The sequence below is a fragment of the Pelophylax lessonae genome (genome assembly GCF_965119305.1).
Source record: "Pelophylax lessonae genome assembly, chromosome: 3".
Classification (NCBI taxonomy): domain Eukaryota; kingdom Metazoa; phylum Chordata; class Amphibia; order Anura; family Ranidae; genus Pelophylax; species Pelophylax lessonae.
In genome coordinates, this window is record NC_138770.1 from 278,421,384 (window position 1) to 278,447,146 (window position 25,763).

The window sequence follows — 25,763 nt, forward strand, 5'->3', positions numbered from 1 at the left end:
TAGGTACAAACATGGAACATTTTATTTTAACAAATATTACAACAATTGACTTCATGACTTTTTTGCTTTATGTGGAAATCGCTTTTCCAGATCGAGTTGCTTCTTTTTGGCTGCATTTCTTTTTCTTGCTTCAGCTCGCATCTGCTTTTCTAATTTCAACCTGCAAGAAACACAAAGCCGAAAAACACTTTATACTACAAACAATAATAGATACACACACACATATTCATCTATTTTATTATATCAAACCTAAAATGAATATTTTATTTATTACAAGTATAGCGCTGTCAATTTACGCAGAGCTTTACATCTATATAAATTGTACATTCACATCAGTCCCTGCCTCAATCGAAGGTCCCTATTTATACATATACATACTAGGGCCAATTTAACTACCAGCATTTCTTTGAAGTGTGGAAGGAAACCGGAGTACCCGGAGAATACCCACACAGGCACAGGGAGAACATGCAAACTCCAGGCAGTTAGTGCCTGTTGAGATTCGAACCAACAACCCTGGCGCTGCTAGGAAGAAGTGCTAGGTACTTAGCCACCGTGCTGCCCAAAATTACAACATTATTTATCCAGACCTGGACTTCCCATTGACAAAATGTGAAATCCAAATGCGACCTAAGGCCCCTTTCACACTTGTACAACTCCAATGTTGCACCGACTTTGGAGTGCAACTTTGGATGGGTGCAACTTGCATTCGACTTTGGCTTTGACCAGTTTTAATGGACAACTGTTGCACACAAGTTGCATTGTATAACATTCAAGTATGACTTTCCTGCAACTTCTGAGGGTTAACATTGAAGTCTATGGCCCTCAAGTTGCATGAAAGTTGGACCAAAGTAGTGCATGATCTACTCTGAAGTTGCTGCAACTTTAAGTTACACATTTATGAATGGGTATCATTGGAAAATATTGGGGAAAGACGTGCAACTCTGATGTCCAAAGTTGCATGACAAGTTGCACAAGTGTGAAAGGGGCCTAATTCGGTAAATGCAGTGACAGAAGTGACAGTAACCATCAAAAAGAATACCTTTTACAGCCTCAATACACCTACATTTTGCCCCTTTAGAAGCTGAAATGTTACTAAACAGATGCTGCTCCACATGCCACAGTAGTGAGACCCAATGGTTACTATAGACCAGTGGTCTATAAACTGTGGCCCGGGGGCAAGATGCAGCCCTTTGCTTGCCTTTATCCAGCAATTGGGGCACTAATCCTCCCACTGACATTAACAATGGGGTATAATTCCTCCCACTGAAGCCAATGATGGGAAACCTCTCATGGACATCAACGATGGGCACTATTCTTCTTATGGACACCAATGATGGGGAATGGTTACTGACACCAGAACATTTTCTACTCCTACTGGCCACAGTCCAGCCCCTCTAAAGTCTGAAGGATATTAAACTGGACCTTTGTTTATAAGGTTTGGAAACCCCTGTTATAGACAAAACTTCCAGAGGACAGCAACTGGTGTCCAATTCCAAAGCTTTGTTCCCCAGCAGTGGGTGGTGAATGTGTTTTATTACCTACAGAAGTTAAGAGGTTTGCAAACATTACCATATATTTGCTTACTGACCCTACTAAAAAAGTCACAAAAATGATGCAGAGTCCAGGGAAAGGGGAGACCCACTTGTTACAGCCATTTCCTTTTCATAACGAATAAAGAATGATATCATATCTCCCATGACACATTATGGAAATATTTAACAGCCCCATTTATGTTACCTGTCATAATGGTCCACATATGGCAGTGCATAAAAATTCGATTTCATGTGACGTTTATTCATGAACCAAGGAATTGGCCACTCCTTAAATCTGTGCCTAAAAAAGAAATGCAGAACAAACCACAAAGATCTTTAATGAGTATCTGGGTGCTTTCACTTGAACAAACTTGGATTAGCAAAGAAAACATTATAATCAGAGAAGAGAAAAGAATAGGGGCGAGCTTTCTTTTTCTGTACTAAAAAGATCCTCTAAACTCTATGCTACATTTTAACTTAGCAAAATGTTGAATTTTTTGTGGAAAAATAAAAAATCATACTTATTGGTGTCCTCATGTCTCCGAGAGCCTATCATTAGGTGAAGAAACATGAATAATTCTTCCTGCCAATGGCTGTTTGCTCACCTCAACTTGTCAAGTCATGGACTATGTTTTCAGTTACAGAGACAGGGCAGCAAACAGACATATATCACTGCAAGAACAGCATGTCAGTGTCAAATAATTCCAACAGCTTTTTTTTTTTTACATTGATTTTTTATACAAAGCACAGTTAATACACCATAAGCAATCCATTATATTATTATAGAGAGAATAAGCTATTAAAAGTCAAATATTCCTGAATATCAGGTCAGTTATTATATTATACTAGACAATAAGCCCGTTAAATTAACGGGCGCTAGAACATATGTGGTCAAACATTTGTAAAAACAGACTTGTTCCAGTCAAGCGAGAGCCTCTGTCAGCTCTGCGTCCCTGTTGCCCTAGCAACGTTGGGGACATGCGTAGAGCTGACTGAGCGGCTCTTGCTTATCTCGTTCTTTTTTTCTAACAACGCGAGAGCCGCATGACGTAGCCAGCTCTGTGCATAGCGTCCCTGTTGCCCTAGCAACATCGGGGACACGCGCAGAGCTGACCGAGCGGCTCTCGCATGCCATCGCTCGCCTGCCGCCACTTGTAACGGCCGCTGCCGCTTAGCAGTATGTCCACGCGAGCGTGCCCCCGCCGCATGCCCGCGCACACCCGCAGCTTCAACAGTTTCGCCCAGTGTCCTGTCGGATAATGCCTCCCGTCGAAAAATGCATCCAACTTACTGCGCATGCTCAGTAAGTGACGTCACTCCAGCTGACTGGCCCGATCAGCTGTTCTGGCGGTGACGACACTGACACGAGCAGTTTGTCGGATGCATTATCCAATGGTAGATAGAGAGCGGAGGAGGGGAGAGAATCTATTGTCAGATTCTGCCTCGCTCTCTGCACATCTATCGGGATGGATCGGATTACAGTGCAGTGTATTCTTATGTGAGAAATGGCGGGAATATTGTCCGATAGAGAACACAAACACAGCTCTTATCGGGGCACATTAAAGGGGGACTCTGACCACACTATTAAAGGGGGACTCTGACCACACTATTAAAGGGGGACTCTGACCACACTATTAAAGGGGACTCTAATAATGTGGTAATAATGTGATTGGTTTGCGCAAAAGTTATTGCGTTTACTAACTACGGGAAAGATTTATGTCAGTTTTATTGTTTTTTTTTTTTTAACTGGTAATGGCGGCGATCTGCGTTTTTTGGGACTGTGGGACTGTGGCGGACAGATTGGACCCCTGACTGACATTTTTGGGGGTACCAGTGACATTTCTACAGTAGTCAGTGCTATAAATATGAACCGTTACTGTAAAAATGACACTGGCAGGGAAGGGGTTAACTTTATTAGTGATCAGTGGGTTAAATGTATCCTTAGGGGCATGATTCTAACTGTGGGGGGGGCGTGGCTTGTGATGTAACCACAGAGACATACGATTCTACATAGCAGGATCGTATAGTCTCTGTACTTACATCAGTGAGAATGACAGACGGCTGTGTTTACATCAGCTGTCCGTCCTTCTCCCTCTCCTGCGGAAGATCGCGAGTGGCCGGCGGACATCGGAGCCGCCGGTCACACGAGCGGGGGCGGGAGTGCGCTCGCACTCACCCCCTACAGGCTCCTGGACGAGCGACGTAGCCCAGTTGTGCGGCGGTCGGCAAGTGGTTAAGCAGCTAAGAACTTTAAAAGAAAAAAAAAAAAAAAAGGTATTTATAATGTTTTTTTTTATATCTATACACAAATGTTTTGCCTTTCATCTCTATTTAAACTGAAGGGGTTGTTTTACAAGGTGGGGGTTTACAATCATTTTAACACAAATATGCACCTTACAAAAATGTTTGGACATATTAAAAAGGACTCCATACTGAAATACAAAGGAAAATATACCATGTTGTTTCCCCAAAGCAGTCCTTCCTCCATTCTCCTGGACGCCCCTTTTCCTGGCCAGTCTGCAGGAGACGAAGGGAAGTCTCTCTTTCTGTAACTACCTTGTCAAGATTTTCCATGGACTTTGTTACCTTCAGAAGAAAGTTGGATAGGAAAAAAATGTCAGCAAAAGAAATATTGCTCTTACTTTAGTATTTTAAACTTTATATTCACAAATTGCTAACTCAATCTAGAAACAAGTACAATGATCTGTGATGTAATTACTACAGTATGTGGCTTTCAGTCGAAGCATGGAAAACGTTTAAATAAAGTGAAACTCCATGCCACACCGCTAAACAGTTGAAGCACAGAGGGGTTGTTTTAACTATTAAAAAAACGTACATGCCATTGTAATCTGCCCATAACTGCTGTGCGGCTACACAAAATACAGGAGGTGACAGCAGTCTTCAAAGCCCGTAATCCCACAGACTCAAAAATATTAGTAAAACCACAATCCTACAGTGCCTTGGAAAAGCATTCATACGCCTTGACAATTTTCCACATTTTATCATGTTACAACCCAAAACGTAAATGCATTTTATTGGGATTTTATGTGACAGACCAACACAAAGTGAAAATGATAAATGGTTTTCAAATTTTTTTTACAAATAAATATCTGAAAAGTGTGGCGTGCATTTGTATTCAGCCCCATTTACTCTGATACCTCTACCTAAAATCTAGTGGAACCAATTGCCTTCAAGAGTCACTTAATTAGTAAATAGAGTCCACCTGTGTGTAATTTAATGTAAGTATTAATACAGCTGTTCTATGAAGCCCTCAGAGGTTTGTTTGAGAACCTTAGTGAACAAACCGCATCATGAAGGCCAAGGAACACACCAGACACATCAGGAATAAAGTTGTGGCAAAGTTTAAAGCAGGGCTAGGTTATAAAAAAATATCCCAAGCTTTAAACATCTTACAGAGCACTGTTCAATCCATCATCCGAAAATAGAAAGAGTATGGCACAACTGCAAACCTACCAAGACATGGCTGTCCACCTAAATTGACAGTCCGGGCAAGGACAGCATTAATCAGAGAAGCAGCCAAGAGGTCCATGGTAACTCTGAAGGAGCTGCAGAGATTCACAGTTCAGGTGGGAGAATCTGTCGACAGGACACCTATTAGTTCTGCACTCCACATATCTGGCCTTTATGGAAGTTTGGAAAGAAGAAAGCCATAAGAAGTCCCGTTTGCAGCTTGCGAGAAGAAATATGGAGGACACAGCAAACATGTGGAAGAAGGTGCTCTGGTCAGATAAGCCCAAAAATGTTAGTTTTTGGCCTAAAAACAAAAACGCTATGGGTGGCGGAAAAGGAACACTGCACATCACCCTTAACACACCATCCCCATCGTGAAAAATGCTGGTGGCAGCATCATGTTGTGGGGATGCTTTTCTTCAGCAGGGACAGGGAAGCCGGTCAGAGTAAATGGGAAAATGGATTGAGCCAAATGCAGGGCAATCTTAGAAGAAAACCTGTTAGAGTCTGCAAAAGACTTGAGATTGGGGCAGAGGTTCGCCTTCCAGCAGAACAAGGACCCGAAACATACAGCCAGAGCTACAATGGAATGGTTTAGATCAAAGCATATTTATGTGTTAGAATGGCCCAGTCAAAGTCCAGACCAAAATCCAATTAGCACGCTGTGGCAAGACTTGAAAATTGCTGTTCACAGACACTCTCCATCCAATCTGACAGAGCTTGAGCTATTTTGCAAAGAATGGGCAAAAATGTCACTCTCTAGATGTGCAAAGCTGGTAGAGACATCCCCAAAAAGACTAAAAATACTTGCAGCTGTAATTGCAGCGAAAGTTGGTTATACAAAGTATTGACTCAGAGGGGCTGAATACAAATGCACGCCACACTTTTCAAATATTTATTTGTAAAAAATGTTGAAAACCATTTATCATTTTCCTTCCACTTTACAATTATGTGCCACTTTGTGTTGGTCTATCACATAAAATCCCAATAAAATATATTTAGGTTTTTGGTTGTAGCATGATAAAACAAAATGTGGAAAATTTCAAGGGGTATGAATTCATTTTCAAGGCACTGTACATGGGTGGTTTTACTATTCAAGATTGCACATAGGAATAAGAACTATTGTTTCATGTTTTATTTTGCTTGAGTCTCAATTCATTGTGTTACACGTTATTATAAAAAAGACCAAGTGGTCCACCGAGTCTTCCATTTTTTTTTTAAATGTATAGTTTGTTATTATAATTTACTTATAAAATATATAAATTATATTTTAATCTAAAAATATTTATAATGTATTATTATTTTTTATAATTTTAATCCTGCAGACTCTTTATCTTTGCTCGCTTGCTGAGTGAACTACACTAATGGGCCATACACGCTATAAGATTTTCTGAAGACTTTTTCCTTTAGACTTACCAAAACCAGATAATATGAGGTCAAACCTAAACACTTTCAATTTGTATGCAATCTGGCAGGCCCTTGCACTACATAGAAAAGGTAAATCTGAAGGAAAAAGTCTTCAGAAAATCTTATAGTGTGTATGGCCCTTAAAACAAACCTACTTTGATAAAGTCCCACTCCCCTGTACACTAACCTAAGTGCCTTCCATCAGTTTGCACAGCAGGTATTCCTACTTGTACACACTTCCATTTTTAGATAACAGGTGGCAGAAAAATAGAAGGCTACATTAACATGGGCAATGAAGGATGGATAGTTTGCTTCATTCAGATGCAGCTGCATTTTGTCGCCGCATGCAAACTGGCTGATTAGCTGTGGCCAGAAACTTTGCAGAAATTACATTCCTGGACACACACTGGCAGAGATTTACTAAAACTGGAGCACTCAGAATCTGGTCCATCTGTGCATGGTAGCCAATCAGTTTCTTATTTCAGCTTGATTAAACTTTAGCAATAAAACCTGGAAGCTAATTGGTTTCTTTGCAGAGCTGCCCCAGATTTTGCACAGTCCACTTTAAGTAAATAACCTATTACAGTGGCTCATCTGTGCTCAGTCTATTGTGTCCAATCAGTATAAGATGCTAGTATATACAGATGGGAGCACAGCTGATCAGTACTCTACATGTTTCGTGGTTGCTCGCTTCTTCAGGAGTTTCAAGGGTGAGAGAAAGGACATTTTTCTATAATAAAATGTATAGTCATCAGTAGGAGAGCAAGAAAACATAGGCAAAAAGATATACAATTGAAAGTAAGCTGCAAAAAAGACACTTGGGCACTTACCCTTGGGGATGTAAGCTAGATGGTACATGGACCAAAAACAAAGGGGCCCATATAACATTTTGCTCACACACCCATGGGTAAGTGCCCAAGTGTCTTTTTTTGCAGCTTACTTTCAACTGTATATCTTTTTGCATAGGTTTACTTGCTCCTATACTGATGACTATACATTTCTTATTATAGAAAAATGTTCTCTCACCCTTGAAACTCCTGAAGAAGCGGGCAACCACAAAACATGTAAAGTACTGACCAGCTGTGCTCCCATCCGTATATACTACCATCTTCTACTGATTGGACACAATAGACTGAGCTCAGTTTAACCACTGTAATGGGTGTAACTTTTTAATTGTACATTCTTATTTTGTGCAAATATCTTTGTTATTTTTGTAATAAAATTATATTGATTTTATACGATCTGATATGTGTCTATTGGTACCAAGAAAATACTCTAGCGCCTCTTCCCTTTTTTCTGCATTTGTAATTGTAACTAAGGATGTAGGTACCACCTTTTAACCATAACTCTATATGTAAAGAGCACAAAAACAACAAATTTCTTTAGTAAATAACCCCCACTGTTTGCGTCCAGGCAGTGCCATCTTAAGAGCATTAAAGGGCCCCGGGCAATGCAGCGCACTGGGGCCCCGCCTACACAATCACCCACGAGAATAAAAATACAAATTATCGATAAGGCGATATTTATTGGTACAGCAGTGCCAGGCTAATGACAGCTTCCAAGTTCGGCGGCTGGGTCCAGTGATCACAAACACGGACGGGAGTCAGACTCGACTGTCCTGTGTGTGCCTGTTAAATGGAGGCGGACAGGCATTCCTGGAGTTATTGGCTCCCCTTCCACACCCCAAGTAGCCTACCAGCAGTGCAGGGCTGACAGGCGCTTGCTACCTGCTAGGTTCGGTGGCGGGTTGCACACGGGAATTGGGACTAATGCTTGGCTGGGGCTGGGCAGGTGGGGCCCCCCGAGCAAGTGGGGCACCTGGGCAACTGCCCAGCGTGCCCATTCGGTAAGATGGCCCTGCGTCCAGGGTCAGTCTGAGGCTCTATTCACACATAACCCCTAAGATGAGTGGTTACATATTAACAGCGGTGGTAACGGCCGTTGATTTGTATAGAGTAAAACTTTGACAGCTGCCACTGACAACAGCTGCGGTTCACACACACATTGTGCACATGCAGCATTAAGAACTTCCAGCAAGAATCGAATTCTTGCGAATGGCTGTCCATGAAATTAATCAATTTTAAAGCTGAACATCAGCCTTACCTTTTTTTTTTTCAGAAAACAAGTAGCAATACCTGTGCTATGTTCAAACATATTAGCCTAAATTGGATTTCAGCTTTCATCTGCACATTAAAGTATATGTAAAATGAAGTACCTCCTTGGCAATCTCTTCATTCCCTACCTGAACGACTCTCTGCATTACAAAGCTTCTTACCCTGTATCCATGCAAATCTATTGGTTTTCCCTGCCATCAACCATTTGATTCTGCTCCCTATTTGGGGCGTGTGGATTCCTTAAGCTCATCATTTGTGGGCACGGTTTTGTGCTTTCTACTTACTAGATGGGTGTTATCATGGGCAGACTATACACAGAAACAGTTCATCCAGGAACGTCTCATTCTCAATCAAAGCTACAACAGAGCACCGTGGGGAGTTGGTATAAAATAATGTGGCACTATTTGGAGCTAAAGAGAGGTTTTTATATATTTGCATTGTCAGTATTAGGCTTTTATTTGTCATCTTCCAGCACTGCATGCTCACAGAATTGTGGTATATAAAACTCTTCTTAAAGCAATATTAAACTCCAAACAAAAAATGCAATAAATTGCAGCTTACCAATCATTAGATGTAGGGACTGCTTCCGTATTTTTAGTTTTTTTCCCCCTCTGTTTTCACCTGGTGATCTGGCCAGTAACACTCGTGTATTAGTGACCCCCTGGATGAAGGAGCACAGGGGCACCCTTAAACAGCAGCATTGTCTGTCTTGGGGATGGAAAGTACTAGCTGATTAGCGGTTTTAGATACAATAAAGTAATTGATGCCAAACTACAGTTCATACTTTATAAGCAGATACAGTAAGTTTTGTTCCTTTTGGGATAAAGATTTTCCATAAGTAAATAAAACTGATCACTGTACCGAACCGCTCCTACACCGTACCATGCGGTACCATGCAGTGGAAAAGCACAAAAGCGAGCCGAACCGTTTAGTTCCATGCAGTGGAAAAGCGCCATAAGTACCCCTATGTGTGGTAAATGGTTTGTCTCATCCCTGTAACTGCTATATATCCTGGACAGCTTGTTCTTTTGAAAAACAACAGATGTACTGGCAGGATCATCAGCTAAAAATAAAGAAGGAAAGGAAACCTAAAAAAAAGGAAACGAATGCAGCCACCATATCCAAGAATTGGTTAGCTGCAATATAATAAATGTTTGCTTTTGGGTTTAATACCACTTTAAAGGAATCCTGTGAAGAAAAAAAAACTTGGAGACTGACAATTCTACAATCTTTTTTTTTTCTGTTGTTCAATACATTTCTGCTGGGTTTTAAAAGAAAAAGTATAACAGGAAAAAAACATAGTTGCAGACACAGCCGCTACAATAACAGTGGTCAGCGCGGAATATCTTGTTACATTAGTCGTACAATACAAATATGACACACACACTGGTACTAGTGTCATACAGAAGGTAACAATTGGATAAGGCATAATTTCATCTGTTGTTAACAGAAGGGAAAAGGAGGTAAAATTAACTGACTACAAGGAGCGTAGTGTAATAGACTTATTGGTAAATAAGGGGTCTAGGATTTTAAGAATAGAATTTTGTAGCTCCTCTATGGGTTATTGGTTGCGGAATGGGAAGGTAAGCGTGAGGGTATAGGTAGTAGGAAAGAATAGTGAAGGAGTGGAGGGAGAATGGGGATGCCTTTAGAGAGCATTAGGGGGAAGGGTAAAAGAGGGAGGCAATATGTCTCGTCTCCTCTCCCGCCCGAGAAAGGCATGGGTAACTGTTTGGTAGGTAGCATTTTCAACTGTTGTAATAAAATGTAGCCAACATGACTGCGTGTTTCTGAATTTGGAGGGGGTGTCTTTTGCTTGATAAACAAGCTCCTCCATTTCTGCAGTTTTTTAATAAGTTTAAACCAATCCGTCATGGTCGGACCGCCATCTGGTAGGAATGCATAACTTAGCTATGCATCTTGTGAATGCAGCCAAGGAGTGAAAGTATTTTGATTTTGGGATTGTGGAGTTGTGTAGCAAAAATTGCACTGGGAGTAATCCAGTGCGAGAGTGGCGATTTTGTTTGTGAGCCTGTGGACTTCTTTCCAGAATGGTTGTATTCGGGGACATGACTACTAGATGTGTAAAAGCGATCCCAACTCTTCGTTACAACGCCAACGTTGGGGGGAAAGTGCAAGGAGATCCTATGCAGTTTAGGCGGTGTCTTGTACTACTTGGAGAAGATTTTGAAACCGTTCTGTATATAAATGTTTGCTGACCCCTTGTGGATCGATGTGTAAATGTTTTCCCACTTGAGTTCCTAGAGATCCAAAGATAGTTCCTGTACCCATCTATGGCTGCCCAAATTGGACTTTGGTTTATGATCGGCAAAGAGCACTGCATATGTGTCAGAGATTAGATGTCTTTGGGGTTCCTTTTTTAGGCAGACTGATTCAAATGGAGTGAGTTGTCGGGACCAGTTGGGTCTGAGTTGGAGTTTATCTAGGAAGTGTCAGATTTGGATGAAGGACCAGAAGGGGAACGACTGTTTTGTCATCCTGGAAGTAATGGTAAGGTAAGAAGGCGGCCTCTATCAAAAAAATTGTTCAGCGCGGATTTTGGGATGAGGCCATACCTCTAAGAGAAAAGAGGCGGACATGCCTGGTGGAAAGTCTGGGTTTTGGCAGAGTGGGGTCAAGGGTTCTGGGACGGATGAGATTTTATATTTATGGAAGGCTTCCTTGCAGGTTGTTAGTTTGGTGTAAATTAGGGAATGGGTTTTGCATATTGGTGGGATATGTTTGGAAGTGATCCAGGGGAGTTGGTGCAAAGGGTATGGTGTCATATCATGTTCCAATTGTACCCAAGCTTTAATATGGGAATGGATATTCCAGTCAATGATCTTTGCTAATTGGCAGGCTTGATGGTAATGCAAAATGTCTGGCAGACCTATGCCACTTTTCAGTTTAGGGATCGTTAGTCCATTATAGCTCAATCTGGGTCGGGAAGTGCCCCATAAGAAGGTTGTGCAAGCTCTCGGATATGATGCAACGAATGTAGGTGGAAGTTTTATCAGAATGGTTTGTAGTAGGTATAGTACTCTGGGAAGGATATTCATTTTCATGATTACGGCTCTACCAAACCGGGAGAAGAGAACAGTGGACCATGACTTTAGATCACGATGTATATTTTGTAATAAACGGGAGAACGTTTTTTGAGTATATGTTTACAATCTTTTTTTATCTTTTAACTGGAAAAAAAAAAGCTTTTATGAATTAGGAGAACCCCCCCCCCCAAAAAAAAATGTTTTAAAGGGATTATACCACCAGAAAAATGTTGCAAATGTTTTATTAAACTTCTCTCACTAGATTTTAACCCTGATCTTGGTGCTTGTTCTTTAACAATAATTAAAGCGGTTGTTGCCCCAACACTTTATATTCCTGATATGTGCCTGCTGTACCATATATTTGTATGAGAAAGTATCCTGTTCTCTTTTTATTGCTTCCTTTATGTGAAATCCATGTTGTTCCTGCAAGTCCCCTTGCATTCCTATTAAAAATTGACCAAACTAAGCAGGAGAGCACACCATGGTCAGTTCTCTAGGTTTGCTCCTCCAATGATCAGACATGTCTTGACACGCCCCCACTGCACAGTAATTCACTGGGAAGTTCAGTGTGCTGCTGCTTCTCCTCCCCCAGCTCCTATGCAGCTAAGATCAGAGGGAATATGATCACTTTAAAAAAAAAAAAAAAAAAAAAAAGGAAAGAAAGGCATTTATACTGTTTTTTATATCTATACAAAAATGTTTTGCCTTTCATTTCTATCTAAAGCTGAATGGGTTGTTTTACAAGGTGACTGTTTACAAATCACTTTAAGCTAAATCCTGACATTAAAAGCACTTTATAACAGGGTATTCTGTGGTAATAAAGCCACAGTTGTCGCTGTGTTAGACACAGATTATGCCTTATTCATACCTTGTAGAGCCGATCAGTACCGGGCATGGTTAAGCTCTGTCGTTTGGACTCCTGTTCTAAAGTCAGCAACATGTTCTTCTCTTTCAATAACACATACCTGAAAAGGACATAACTGTATTAGGTCTGAAGACTACGTATGCCCCTAAAGATTATCTCTTACTGCTGATCACTTACCAAAGCTTGTGTAAATCTTCACTGCTTTTGCCTCTCAGCTGGTTAATAGTCCACGCATCCCCTAAATTCCATTAAAGTTGCTTGATTATTAAGTCATGATACACATGCACTGAATTATATTATCTGTAAGCTTTGGATCTAGACTTGGTTCAAAGCATAATATCCAATCAGAAAAATATCAAATGCAGAACACGTTTTGTTGATGAAATTTCATTTTCATCAAAATGAACTCTGAAAAATATGTTGCGTAGACATTGGCACGTACTTAAACTTGATAATGTTTTGGGCCCTGTTCTGCCCGACATGCCGCCTGTGATTTTTAGAGGCGTGCCCCCATTGAGATTGCAGGTGGCGCCGAATATTCGGAACCCCCCCAAACGTTTTTCCTTCTTTCAGGATATGTCTGGATTTTTCCCATGTAGGTCTTGTAGGGTCTGTAAATATAACATTGCGGGTCGGAGGAAAAGTGAAATGTTTGTGACTGGTGTGACTAAACTCACACACAAAATAAAACCATTCATCTCTTGCACCTCAAGATATGTGATATACCTTATCAGGTGCCCGTGCGGGATGGAGTACGTGGGATGCACCACGAGGATGTTGAGGGTACGCCTTAATGAGCATATCACAAATATTTTAAATGGCTTCCCCAAGCATAGTGTGTCACAACAGGGATCCTACAGGCACCCTATTCTTGGGGACTGACAAGTTCACTTCTAATTGGAGGGGGAGCAATCTCACTCGTGGGGTGTCTAAACTGGAGACAGCTTGGATTCATAGATTAAAATCCTACACGCCACATGGATTGAACATTGAGTGGGACATTAACGCTTTTATAGTGAATTCCTAATTGTCTCCATTCACTCCACCCCATTTTCATATTGGGTTATTTATAGCTGATTTATATCTGCATTTTATAGGTGTATTGAAGTTTATTAATGTATTTGCTATGTTTTTAGTGGTTTGTTTTATTTATTTTATGTATAGTACTTGTAGGTTCCAAATTTGGACACAAGATGGCGCCATTGTCCTATATTGCGATTTTTTACTATATTGTGACAATTAATCCTTTTTGTCATTTTTTGAGTCAGATTGGATCGGACTATGTCTAATGTCATATAGAAGTTACTTGTCATCATTAGTTTCGACCTTTTTGACTTTTGATGACTTACTTCCTTCCGGGGGGTTGGAGCACATTGAATTGTGACTCCCTTCCGGGTGTTTTGTATACAGTGCTCCATTTTCCTTTCCGGGTTGCGGAACGCATGATGGCGATTTCCGCTTCCGGTTTACATTCAGCCAATCTGATTGCCTCTATTATCATAAAAAGGCGCCCTTCAGTAGCGGGGCCACGCCCCTGAAGACGTCAGTCATATGTGACGAAACGCCGCGTCGGGCCGCCCTCGTTGGACGCCATGTAATAGAGGACATTGGCTGCTACCTTGTTATCTAATTTGGAACCACGCAGGTCGGCGTGCGATTTGCATACTAGACCCTTCTTAAATGTGAGTGCTATATATTTTGTTTCACTTCTAATAAAATCTATGGAAATATACTGCACTATGAAGGGTTTTATTTCCTTCCTTTGAGTGGTTCCTATAAGGCATACTGTCAAGGTATCAGCTTTGGGATTCATCTTTGCGAAGAGGTCTGGTCCAATTCGTCACCAAGTGTGTTGCGGACTGTATGATAGTTCAAGGCCCAATACATTCAATTGTCTGGTAAGCGTGTTTAAACGCTCTCCTTGGTGGTGGATCCTCTTCACTTTACTGCAGTTGGGTGTTGTGCAATATCACTGGCGAAAATTGACTTTTTATGGATGTTTTAGCGCTACATATTTTATCTTTCCCCATATTTTGATACTCTGAACTGAACATCACCACTTTAGATTTGCTAAAACGATCTCAGGCAACATATTGAATTTTTTTCTGCTCTGGTTAATTGATTTGATGTCTGCAATTCCTTGCAATTCTCCATGTTCCTTAGTGGTACACTCATAACTACAATATTGCATAGGCAGACCTGGAGAATTGTGATACATTATTAACTGCTATGTTGCTTCCTTTACTTTATAATTACATCTAAAAGACAAGACCTTTTGGGAATCTTGTCAGTTTTTTTTTTTGCCATTTGTGTCCTGCTGGGGTGATAAGCCTTTATTTTCTGCCCTGTAGGTACAACAGGAAATGTGAGGAAATCCCCTCTGTTACTGAATTAAGTGTGCCCATTGGAAGATCTCCAATCCTGAACAGCATCTGAAGCAGCTGGCAGAGGTGCGGCAAAACTGGTCAGGCTATGGTTTACACCATCATCTCACCTCATCACCTATATGACCAAACCTGGATTAGGATGCTATGATTATGGACTGCTCACCAAACAGATCCAATATAGAGACCGCCTTGGAGAACAGGACTCTAGAAGTCTAGAAGACTCAAGCTTCTATTGTTGAACCTATATGGACTGTCTTGCTACCTTACCAGGGACATCCAGTTGAGCCCCTACAAGTGCAGTTTGGGAGGACTGTGTTGCTCTTATCTACATTGCGAGGGGAGTGGTCGAAGCATTGATGGACAATCCCTGGTAGTACTACACAAGCGTGAATCTTGTTATCTTAGCATAGCCAGTTGGTTTACACTATACTAAGCTTTGACAAGGGCCCCTTCTAGACCACTGCAAATGTTTGTGAATCACATCCATATTGATATCCACCACAGAGTTAATTCCACCTATTAACATCAAAGTTTGGATTTTGCACTATCCTATATTCCTCACTTGTGATAATTACATTTTAGAGCTGGAGCATCCTATATCCATTGGATCCGGTAGGATCACTAGGTCACTTTAATTCTGTAAGCTATGTATTCCATTGTTGCAACCTATGGTCATTGGCTAGATTGTGAGTATGGTGGATGTTTGGGTTCTAACAGTAGGAGTGTGTTTGTGAGATGTGGTACCATTGGTTGTATATTTATAGCAAATGTTTTTGTAGTCAAACTTTTTCCATATAGATCCGGGAGTTGAACAATTTTATTTTTCTGATAATTACTTGAGGGTTGGTTGAGCAAAATCTGGTTTTTACATCTTATAGCTAAAGCTTTTCCCTTCATTGGTTTCTGGTGACAAAATAACATTTTTACATTTTCCCCACTTTTAGGCACGCTTCTATATTGTCATCTGATTTATGTGTGATTTAATCAAAATGATAGAATCCGCAAACACAAAAGCCGTAACTTCCCTTCCAATCGATTTAGAATTGAAACAAATCAAATTAGATCTAACGGAGTTAATCGGCCAGGTGGTTGAGCAGAAGTTTTAGCACCACCAACCCCCCCCCCCCCCCATCCCGCTAAATATTACATGACAGTCAGAAGGGGTTGTACACGTTACAACAAAAATGGCAGTCGTCAGGCTGTACCACCACCAAATTCAACCCATTCAACTGAGTAGGTCTGCGAAGCAACTGTCCTGCACCCGCATGCAAAGCATGTTGATGCAGCACAGTGGTGAGAGCTTTACAGGGTTAAAACAGGGAGTGAAGAGGTGACATGTGACATCCCAGCCGCCTGTCACACACTCTCTGGAAAGCAATCCACCACAGATCACTTTTCCAAGGGCAACGCGAGTGTAAACAAGCCCTACATTTATATTGTTTGCCTAGAAGTTATTACTTTTACCTTAACAAATCTAGAACTGCACTTTAGCTGAAAAAGTTACTTGTTATTCTTTTCATTACAACTCAACTTCAGAATTGTCTGTTTTACCTGCCAAAGAATATGTATGTGTCAATCCACTTCTGTCAAATTCAAGTACTTACATTAAATTGTAAAGGCAGAAGGTTTTTTTTTTTTTATCTTAATGCATTCTATACGTTAAGATAACAAAAACCTTCTGTGTGCAGCAGCCCCCTGAATACCTACTTTGGCCCCTCCTTATCTAGCGATATTGTAGTAGTGTCTAAGCTGCCTGGGACTCCTCTCCTCATTGGCTGAGACATCGGCACTATTTGATTGACAGCAGCGGGAGCCAATCATTCAGCCAATCAGGAGAGAGAGGGGCGGGGCTGGGTTGTGGGTCCGTGTCCGATTGGACACAGGCAGCTGTGACTCGGCTCGGGTGCCCCCAGAGCAAGCTGCTTGCTGTGGGGCACTCAACAGAAGGGAGGGGGCAGGAGAGCTGAAGAGGGACCCGGAGAGAGGATTTGGGCCACTCTGCAAAACCAAATGCACAGAGCAGGTAAGTATAACATGTTTGTTATTTAAAAAAAAAAAAAACCCAAGACTTCACAATAACTTTAAGAAAAAAAAAAAATATATATATATTGTATATATATTATATACACTGCTCAAAAAATTTAAAGGAACACTTTTTAATCAGGGTATAGCAACAAGTCAATTAAACTCTTGTGATATTGATCTGGCCAGTTAAGTAGCAAAGGGGTTTGTTAATCAGCTTCAGCTGCTTTGGTGTTAATGAAAAGAACAACAGGTGCACTAGATGGGCAACAATGAGACGACCTCATCAGTATCTGCTCCTTTGCTCAAGGAGAACAAGGATGAGCACTGCCAGAGCCCTACAAAATGACCTCCAGCAGGCCACTGGTGTGAATGTCTCTGACCAAACAATCAGAAACAGACTTCATGAGGGTGGCCTGAGGGCCCTAGCGGAACCTGTGCTCACTGCCCGGCAACATGGAGCTTGACTGGCATTTGCTACTGAACACCAAAATTGGCAGGTCGGCCACTGTCGCAGTGTGCTTTTCACAGATGAGAGCCGGTTCACCCTGTACACATGTGACAGACGTGAAAGGGTCTGGAAAAGCCATGGAGAACGTTATGCTCCCTGTAACATCATTCAGCATGACTGGTTTGGTGGTGGGTCAGTGATGGTCTGGGGAGGCATATCCATGGAGGGACCACAGACCTCTACAGTCTAGACAATGGCACCCTGACTGCCACTAGGTATCAGAATGAAAACCTTGGACCCATTGCTAGACTCTACACTGGTGCAGTGGGTCCTGGTTTACTCCTGGTGCATGACAATGCCCGGCCTCATGTGGCGAGAGTATGCAGCCAGTTCCTGGAGGATGAAGGAATTGATCCCAATGAATGGCTCCCATGCTCGCCTGACCTAAATCCAATAGAACACCTCTGGGACATTATGTTTCGGTCCATCCCACGCTACCAGGTTGCACCTCATTTTGCTCAGGAGCTCAGTGATGCCCTGGTCCAGATCTGGGAGGAAATACCCCAGGACACTATCTGTTGTCTCATTAGGAGCATCCCCCGATACCATTTTGAGTTGCTGCAATGAAATTTCAGCAAAATGGACAAGTCTGCTGCATCATTTTTTCCACTTTGATTTTCGGGGTGTCTTTAAATTCAGCCCTCTGTAGGTTGATGATTTTCATTTCCATCAAACAATGTGGCATCCTTTCCTTTCTAACACATTACCCAGTCCATATCAGTATAGATATCCAGCATGATACTTTTCCCCATTGAGATCTGATGTGTTTTCAAAGTGTTCCTTTCATTTTTTGAGCAGTGTACACACACCATACACACACTTAAAGCTGAACTCCTACCTTACCCTCAGCCTTGCAGTTGTACAGGCTCCTCTCCTGTACCAAAATGGATTACTCTGATTTCACTGCACACTTCTCACAGCCTTAAGCTGGGTAAACATTATACAATTTTTATTGTTCAATTTCCTTTAGGTTTACCTTCAACTATGTAGTAGAAGGGCCTGCCTGATTGCATACAATTTGAAAATGTTTAGGTATAACCTCATTATACAGTGCCTTGAAAAAGTATTCACACCTCTTGAAATTTTTCACATTTTGTCATGTTCCAACCAATAACATAAATGTATTTTATTGGGATTTTATGTGATAGACCAACACAAAGTGGCACATAATTGTGAAGTGGAAGCAAAATGATAAATGGTTTTCATTTTTTTTTTTTAAAAATAAATATCTAAAAAGTGTAGCGTGCATTTGTATTCATCCCCCCTTTACTCTGATACCCCTAACTAAGATCTAGTGGAACCAACTGTCTTGAGAAGTCACCTAATTAATAAATAAATAGATTCCACCTGTGTGTAATTTAATATCAGTATAAATACAGCTGTTCTGTGAAGCCCTCAGAGGTTTGTTAGAGAATCTTAGTGAACAAACCGCATCATGAAGGCAAAGGAACACAGCAGGCAGGTCAGGGACAAAGTTGTGGAGAAATTTAAAGCAGGGTTAGGTTATAAAAAAAAATCCCAATCTTTGAACATTTAACGATGTACTGTTTAATCCATAATCTGAACATGAAAGAGTATGGCACAACTGCAAACCTACCAAGACATGGCCATCCACCTAAACTGACAGGTCGGGCAAGGACAGCATTAATCAGAGAAACAGTCAAGAAGCCCATGGAGGAGCTGCAGAGATCCACAGCTCAGGTGGGAGAATTTGTCCACAGGACAACTATTAGTCCTGCACTCCACAAATCTGGCCTTCATGGAAGAGTGGCAAGAAGAAAGCAATTGCTGAAAGAAAGTCATAAGAAGTCCCATTTGCAGTTTGTGAGAAGTCATGTGGGGGACACAGCAAACATGTGGAAGAAGATGCTCTGGTCAGATGTGACCAAAACTGAACTTTTTGGCTTCAAAGCAAAACACTATGTGTGGCAGAAAACTAACACTGCACATCACCCAGAACATACCATCCCCACCATTAAACCTGGTGGTGGCAGCATCATGTTGTGGGGATGCTTTTCTTTAGCAGGGACAGGGAAGCTGGTCAGAGTTAATGGAAAGATGGATGGAGCCAAATACAGGGCAATCTTAGAAGAAAACCTGTTAGAATCTGCAAAAGACTTGAGATTGGGGCAGAGGTTCACCTACTAGCAGGACAATGACCCTAAACATACAGCGGGAGCTACAATGGAATGGTTTAGATCAAAGCATATTTATGTGTTAGAATGGCTTAGTCAAAGTCCAGACCTAAATCCAATTGAAAGTTTGTGGCAAGACTTGAATATTGCTGTTCACAGATGCTCTCCATCCAATCTGACAGAGCATGAGCTATTTTGCAAAGAAGAATGGGCACAAATTTCACTCTTTAGATGTGCAAAGCTGGTATAGACATACCCATAAAGACTTACAGCTGTAATTGCAGCAAAAGGTGGTTCTACAAAGTATTGACTCAGAGGCTGAATACAAATGCACGCCACACTTTTCACATATTTATTTGGAAAAAATGTTGAAAAATGTTGAAAACCATTTATCATTTTCCTTCCACTTCGTGTTGGTCTATCACATAAAATGCCAATAAAATACATTCACGTTTTTGGTTGTAACATTCCAAAATGTGGAAAATTTGAAATGAATTGAATAGTTTTTCAAGGCACTGTATATGGTTTGGGTAAATCTAAAGGAAAGTTGTGTAAGAAAATTGTATAAATGTGTAGCCAGCTTTACTGTCCATGGTCGACCCTTTCATTCATTGGATTTGGGTTCTTTTAATCAATGAGGCTCAGCCTCACATTTGGGTGTGACCTAGGGCACTCTAGCAACACCCACTCCTCCAGACTCCATCCATCAAGACATTTTGTTATTTGCATAACCCCTTCCGAGATCCAGCTCACTGCTTACATCAGACCTGAGAGCTCTAGAGAGGAGCATTGAGCCAGGGTGCTGTAATATCTTCAGAAAACCTTCTGAATCTTCCACCAGCCATGACCTGCCTGCATTGCATACAGAAGCAAGAAGACCCAGTCAATATGGCACTAGGTCTTAAAAAGGTTTATAAACTGAAAATGGAAAGATTTTATTTAAATAATTAATAAAGGGGGGGGGGGGCTGGAAAGGCAAAATAAAGGCTCTAAAGGCAGAAGGTTTTTACCTTAAAGTGGTCAACCTCAGACATGAAATATGATCAAAGCATATCCCTCTATAGTTTGTGCTTGTCTCACCCAGAGCACTAGGTGTCACTTTTATCTGCTGCTTTGTTCCTCTGCTATTAGCATCAATCACTTCTGACGAGTTTTCCTGACACCATAAAAAAAATGTTGACAGGGGAGAGATCTCTAGTCGATTGGCTGTCTCAGCTCTGTTCCTGTGTGGAGATGGTGTGTCCCTTCCCTCCAATCAGCTGTCAGAGCTCTCCTCACTGAGCTCTGCAGAGTGTAACTTTAGCTCTCTGCTCCCTTTGAATGAATGTAGAGAAGAAAAGGCTACAGATAAACAGGTACAACTTACGTAGGAGGATTTATTTAATCTCTGTGTATCACCTGAGGCCAGTCACTTCACTGGGTATATGTAAGGGTTTACAACTACTTTAGTGCATTCTTTGCATTAAGGTAAAAAACCTTCTGCATGGAGCTTCACCTCCGGCAACCTCTTATACTCACCTGAGCCCCATCTCAAACCAGCAATGTGCAAGAGAGCAGTGGCATCCTTGGCTCTCTCCCTCCTCAATGGCTCAGACACAGTCTGAGGCTCCTGCTGCTTTTAATCACAGCCAGTGAGGAGGGAGCAAGGAGCGGGGCCAAGTCATGCTCTGTGTGTCTTATGGACACACAGAGCTGGCTCAGAAGTGAGCATGCACAAGTGCCCCCATAGCACATGGCTTGCTATGTGGAAACTCAGTGGGAGGGAGGAGCCAGGAGCGGTGATGAGAGACCCCAGAAGAGAAGGATCAGGGCTGCTCTGTGCAAAACCATTACACAGAGCAGGTAGGCCTAACATGTTTTTTTTTTTTTTAAATATGTTTTATTACAATCACTTTAATCTGTGTCTTTTATATCTGCCTAGAGTTCAATTAAGGGTAAACTGTTGATGTGTTGATGCAAAAGATAGATCTAATTTCCAAAGGTTTGCAATGCAGTAGCACTTTAATATAGCCTTATTAGAGTAACAGTGTGCAAGCATATAAAAGCAATTACCGTAATTGGCTGTAAAATCCCCGGTTTTATATATGGAAGCATGTGATTAAAAAAACTCACCTGGCTAGAAAAATAAAGCATTCCAGTTACTGACCTGACTTTATTGTCTTCTCTCCCCAATTATTTGGGTCGTCAAAGAACTCCTCTAGGCCTCTTCGTGCTGCTGATGAATGAAATGATGTGCACTGCTGTAGATTGCGGATTTCTGGAGTTCTTTTACTCAGAACACTAAGCATTACACTGAAAAACAATGAATGACAGAACTTGAATATTGCATTGTACTAAAGAGGAAGAAGTAGTGCTGTACCCCTAAGCTTCACTTAGAGCTTCAGTCGTCCCTGTGGGTTCATAGACAGCTCTTGTGGAAAGGTGGAATTGTAGTCAGAAAATGAAAGTGATACTAAAGTCTTGCTTTTTTTTTTTAGTTAAAAATAACAAACACGTCATACTTACCTGCATTGTGCAGTGGTTTTGCACAAAGCAGCCCGGATTCTCCTCTTCTCGGGTCCATTGTCGATGCTTCTTGCCCCTCCCCCCTGTTGAGTGCCCCCACAGCAAGCAGCTTCCTATGGGTGCACCTGAACCGAACCACAGCCCCCTGTATTCATTTAGACATGCTCTACCCCCTTGCTTTCCTCATTGGCTGACTGACTTTGATTGACAGCAGCAGGGGCCAATGGCGCCGCACTGCTGTCTCAGCCAATGAGAAAGGAAGTCCGGGGCAGCCGAGACACTCCTACAACATTGTTGGATCTAGATGGACCTCAAGTAAGTATTAGGGAGGCTGAGAGGGGATACTGCACACAGCAGGTTTTTTATCATAATGTGAAAGTCCACCCATACACTAAAGCAGTGGTCCTCAACCCTGGCCTACAGGGCCCACTAACAGGCCAGATTTTAAGTATTACCTTGGGGAGATGCAGACTAGAATACTGCAATCACTGAGCAGCAAATGGTATCACCTGGGATGTATTTCAGTTATCTTGCAAATCTGGGCTGTTAGTGGGCCCTGTAGGCCAGGGTTGAGGACCCTAACACTAAAGCCTCTGCATCTACAGACATACACAATCTAACACTAACTTATCTAGCCCTGTAAAGAAGAAATCATTACACATACCTTTTTTGAAGCCGATCCGACCCGATCCCACATGGAGCTGTCACTCGCTGTTGCACTGTGGAGGCAAGCGCAGAGGACACAACCAACAACAGAAGCCCCATAGTAACTCTATGGGTGACGTCACTCCCCATTAATTTCACAGCCATTGTCGTCGTTGTCCTCTGCAGAGCTTCCACTGCTTGAGACCGGATCAGATCAGCTCCAAAAAAGGTATGTGTACTGATTTCTTCTTTACAAGGCTAGATAGGTTAGTGTTAGATCATGGATGTCTGTAGATGCAGGGGTTTTAGTTTTAGGGTGGACTTACACTTTAATGCATAAAATGCATTAACATAAAAAACCTTCTGCCCTTACAATCATTTTAAGTCCTGCTAGATCACTTCAGGCTGGTCCCTTTTGCAGGTATGGCTATGTAAAACACTAAAAATACTTGCCTATATTGTCTAAAATCCAATAATACACTGTCTCACCCTGCTCTGCACATGCTCAGTTGCTCTCTATTTTTTGTCCCTGTGCCAAAAATGTAGAAGCTAATCTGCTGACAGCCTAAAGATTTACTGCTGCTCTGGGGCTCTGGGCTTCAGCAAAATGGCAGCCCCCAGCGAGAAGAAACAGGAATAATGCTGGAGGCAACTTACAGCACACACTAATGTTGGTAGCATAATCATTAATTTGGAATGTATGTTCCCTGCTAAAAAACATTTTTTTTTTTTTTTATCAAGTTGTTATGTGTAAAGTCGCACTTTAAGAAAGCTCTAAGACAGATTTTAAAGCAGAAATGAAGGCAAAACTTTCATTTTTTATTTTAGAGAAAGTGAGGAGAGGCTTTAACCCCTGTCAATTTTTTTTTTTTGCCAGCTGGGGATATTTCCATTCACTTCCTATCCTATAGCCACAACAGGAAGTAAGAGGAAATCCCTGCAAATGTCAGGGAATCTTGTTGAGTGTCACCACAACTAGTCCCCATTGGAAGATTTCCTCTCTATTACTGTTCTGGTGACAGCCCAAATTTTGTGATTTTCTTTCACTTTCAATGATAACAGTAAACAGGACAAATAGAGAAGGTGAATCTACTGGGGTGTCTAAAACATTGTTTTATTTGTGTTCAGTAAAAGACGCCAGTGCTTTTGAAGGATTTGAAGATGTATCTGGAGTACAACAGGTTAGAGTCTAGCCACACCAGAAGAGTTTGGTAGAAGGGGAATTGGAGGAGGAAATCTTCAGGTAATGCAGGAGCAAGTAGAACAAGGGACACATCGGAATAATGGTAAGTAATGCCCCTTGTGCTGATTTTTTCCTAACTAAACTTAGGCTTTGAACTAGTTTACTACAGAAAGCTTGTTACAGGACTCTACTGTTGGGAATCTAATTTATTAAACATGCCAAAATGGCAGTACATCCAGATGCCACTATCGCTAACAATCTAAGGTTCAACTCTTCAGTACACCTGGAATTATTTTAAAGAGGAAATACGACCATACAACAATCCCCCCCCCCCCCAAATTTTTTTTCATTCCCATCCTACCTTTTCTGCAGGGTTACCTTCCAAAAAAAACAAACATACTCACCCACAAAGAGTATCCAGCATTGTCCTGCTGCCATGTGCCCCTCTTTTGCCACATGCTGGGTCCTGAGCCACCATCATCCCTTCCTACATCATTGTAAGTCACTTATGCTTGCAAGAACCAATCAGCTGTCAGTTTCTGCCTGTAGGAACCAATCAGCGTGCAGCTGTCACATTTGCCTGCAGCAACCAATCAGCTTGCAGCTGTCACTTCTGCTAGCAGTAACCAATCAGCTTGCAGCTGTCACTTCTGCTAGCAGTAACCAGTCAGCTTGTAGCTGTCACTTCTGCTATCAGAAACCAATCAATCAGCTTGCAGCTGTCTTTTCTGCTAGCAGAAACCAATCAGCTTGCAGCTTTCAATTTTGCCAGCAGAAACCAATCAGCTTGCAGCTTTCAATTCTGGCAGCAGCAACCAATGTGACAGCTGCAAGCCGATTGTTTGCTGTAGGCAGAAATGACAGCGGCAAACTGGTTGGATCCAGCAGGCAGCTGTATTAGTACAGGCTGATGGGTTTCTATAGAGAAGTGACAGCTGCAAGCTGAAAGATTGCTGTAGACAGAAGATACAGCTGGAAGCTGATTGGTTGCTGCAGGCAGAAATGACAGCTGTAAACTGATTGATAGCTGCAAGCAATCAACTTGCAGCTGTATCTTCTGTCTACAGCAATCTTTCAGCTTGCAGCTGTCACTTTTGCCTACAGGAACCAATCAACTTGCAGCTGTCACTTTTGCCTACAGGAACCAATCAACTTGCAGCTGTCACTTTTGCCTACAGGAACCAATCAGCTTGCAGCTGTCACTTTTGCCTACAGGAACCAATCAGCTTGCAGCTGTCACTTTTGCCTACAGGAACCAATCAGCTTGCAGCTGTCACTTTTGCCTACAGGAACCAATCAACTTGCAGCTGTCACTTTTGCCTACAGGAACCAATCAACTTGCAGCTGTCACTTTTGCCTACAGGAACCAATCAGCTTGCAGCTGACACTTTTGCCTACAGGAACCAATCAGCTTGCAGCTGACACTTTTGCCTACAGGAACCAATCAGCTTGCAGCTGACACTTGTGCAATGCTGGATGGTCCTTGGTATTGCTGGGTCCCTGATCAAATTGCAGTCCTGCCATTGCATTTCTTGAAGTTAGGCTTGTACAGCCCACCTGACATAGAAGGACAGGAATGGTGTGAGGTCAGGGATTTCCTATGCCATGTGCACCCCAATCCCCGGGTATGAGGGCCCTCAGCAATGCAGTACACATCTCTTCTTACCCGGATAGGCCGCCCAGGGTCCTCCCGGTGAGTCCTCCCGAGCACAGCCGCCCGCAGCCCTCCAGTAGCACCCTGACTGTGGACGCCGCCATCTTCCCCGGGCACCGCTCCCACAATGCAGCGGGGCAAAGCTGTCACTAGAGCGCTAATCTCCTCCGCTGTCATGCCGTATATAATCGGCTGTGCTAATGGAAACACGGTGATAATAATAGAGGTGGGAGAAGGTCCTGTAAAGCAGCTTTTTTTTTTTCTCCATACTTTCATTGCTCTATG

At 42.0% G+C, this 25,763-nt stretch overlaps 1 protein-coding gene across 1 annotated transcript; it reads right to left on the reverse strand.

The window, feature by feature from the left end:
• Positions 1–25,604, reverse strand: MRPL47 (mitochondrial ribosomal protein L47). The gene is made up of 7 exons (XM_082249003.1): positions 25,491–25,604; positions 21,638–21,783; positions 12,614–12,674; positions 12,440–12,536; positions 3,988–4,118; positions 1,738–1,833; positions 1–160 (listed from the first exon to the last, which is right to left on the reverse strand). Exons 1-7 carry the CDS (start codon positions 25,580–25,582, stop codon positions 52–54), a joined length of 732 nt encoding a protein of 243 aa, XP_082105129.1. The 5' UTR covers positions 25,583–25,604; the 3' UTR covers positions 1–51.
• Positions 25,605–25,763: the final 159 nt, after the last annotated feature.

Bases quoted from the DNA above. Each gene is read 5' to 3' on its own strand.
- MRPL47 (XM_082249003.1), bottom strand. From the start codon at position 25,582: ATGGCGGCGTCCACAGTCAGGGTGCTACTGGAGGGCTGCGGGCGGCTG. The intron at 21,784-25,490 runs GTAAGAAGAGAT...ATTGTTTTTCAG, and splicing joins ACCCTGGGCGGCCTATCCGG to TGTAATGCTTAGTGTTCTGA. The intron at 12,537-12,613 runs GTAAGTGATCAG...TGTCCTTTTCAG, and splicing joins GAAGATTTACACAAGCTTTG to GTATGTGTTATTGAAAGAGA.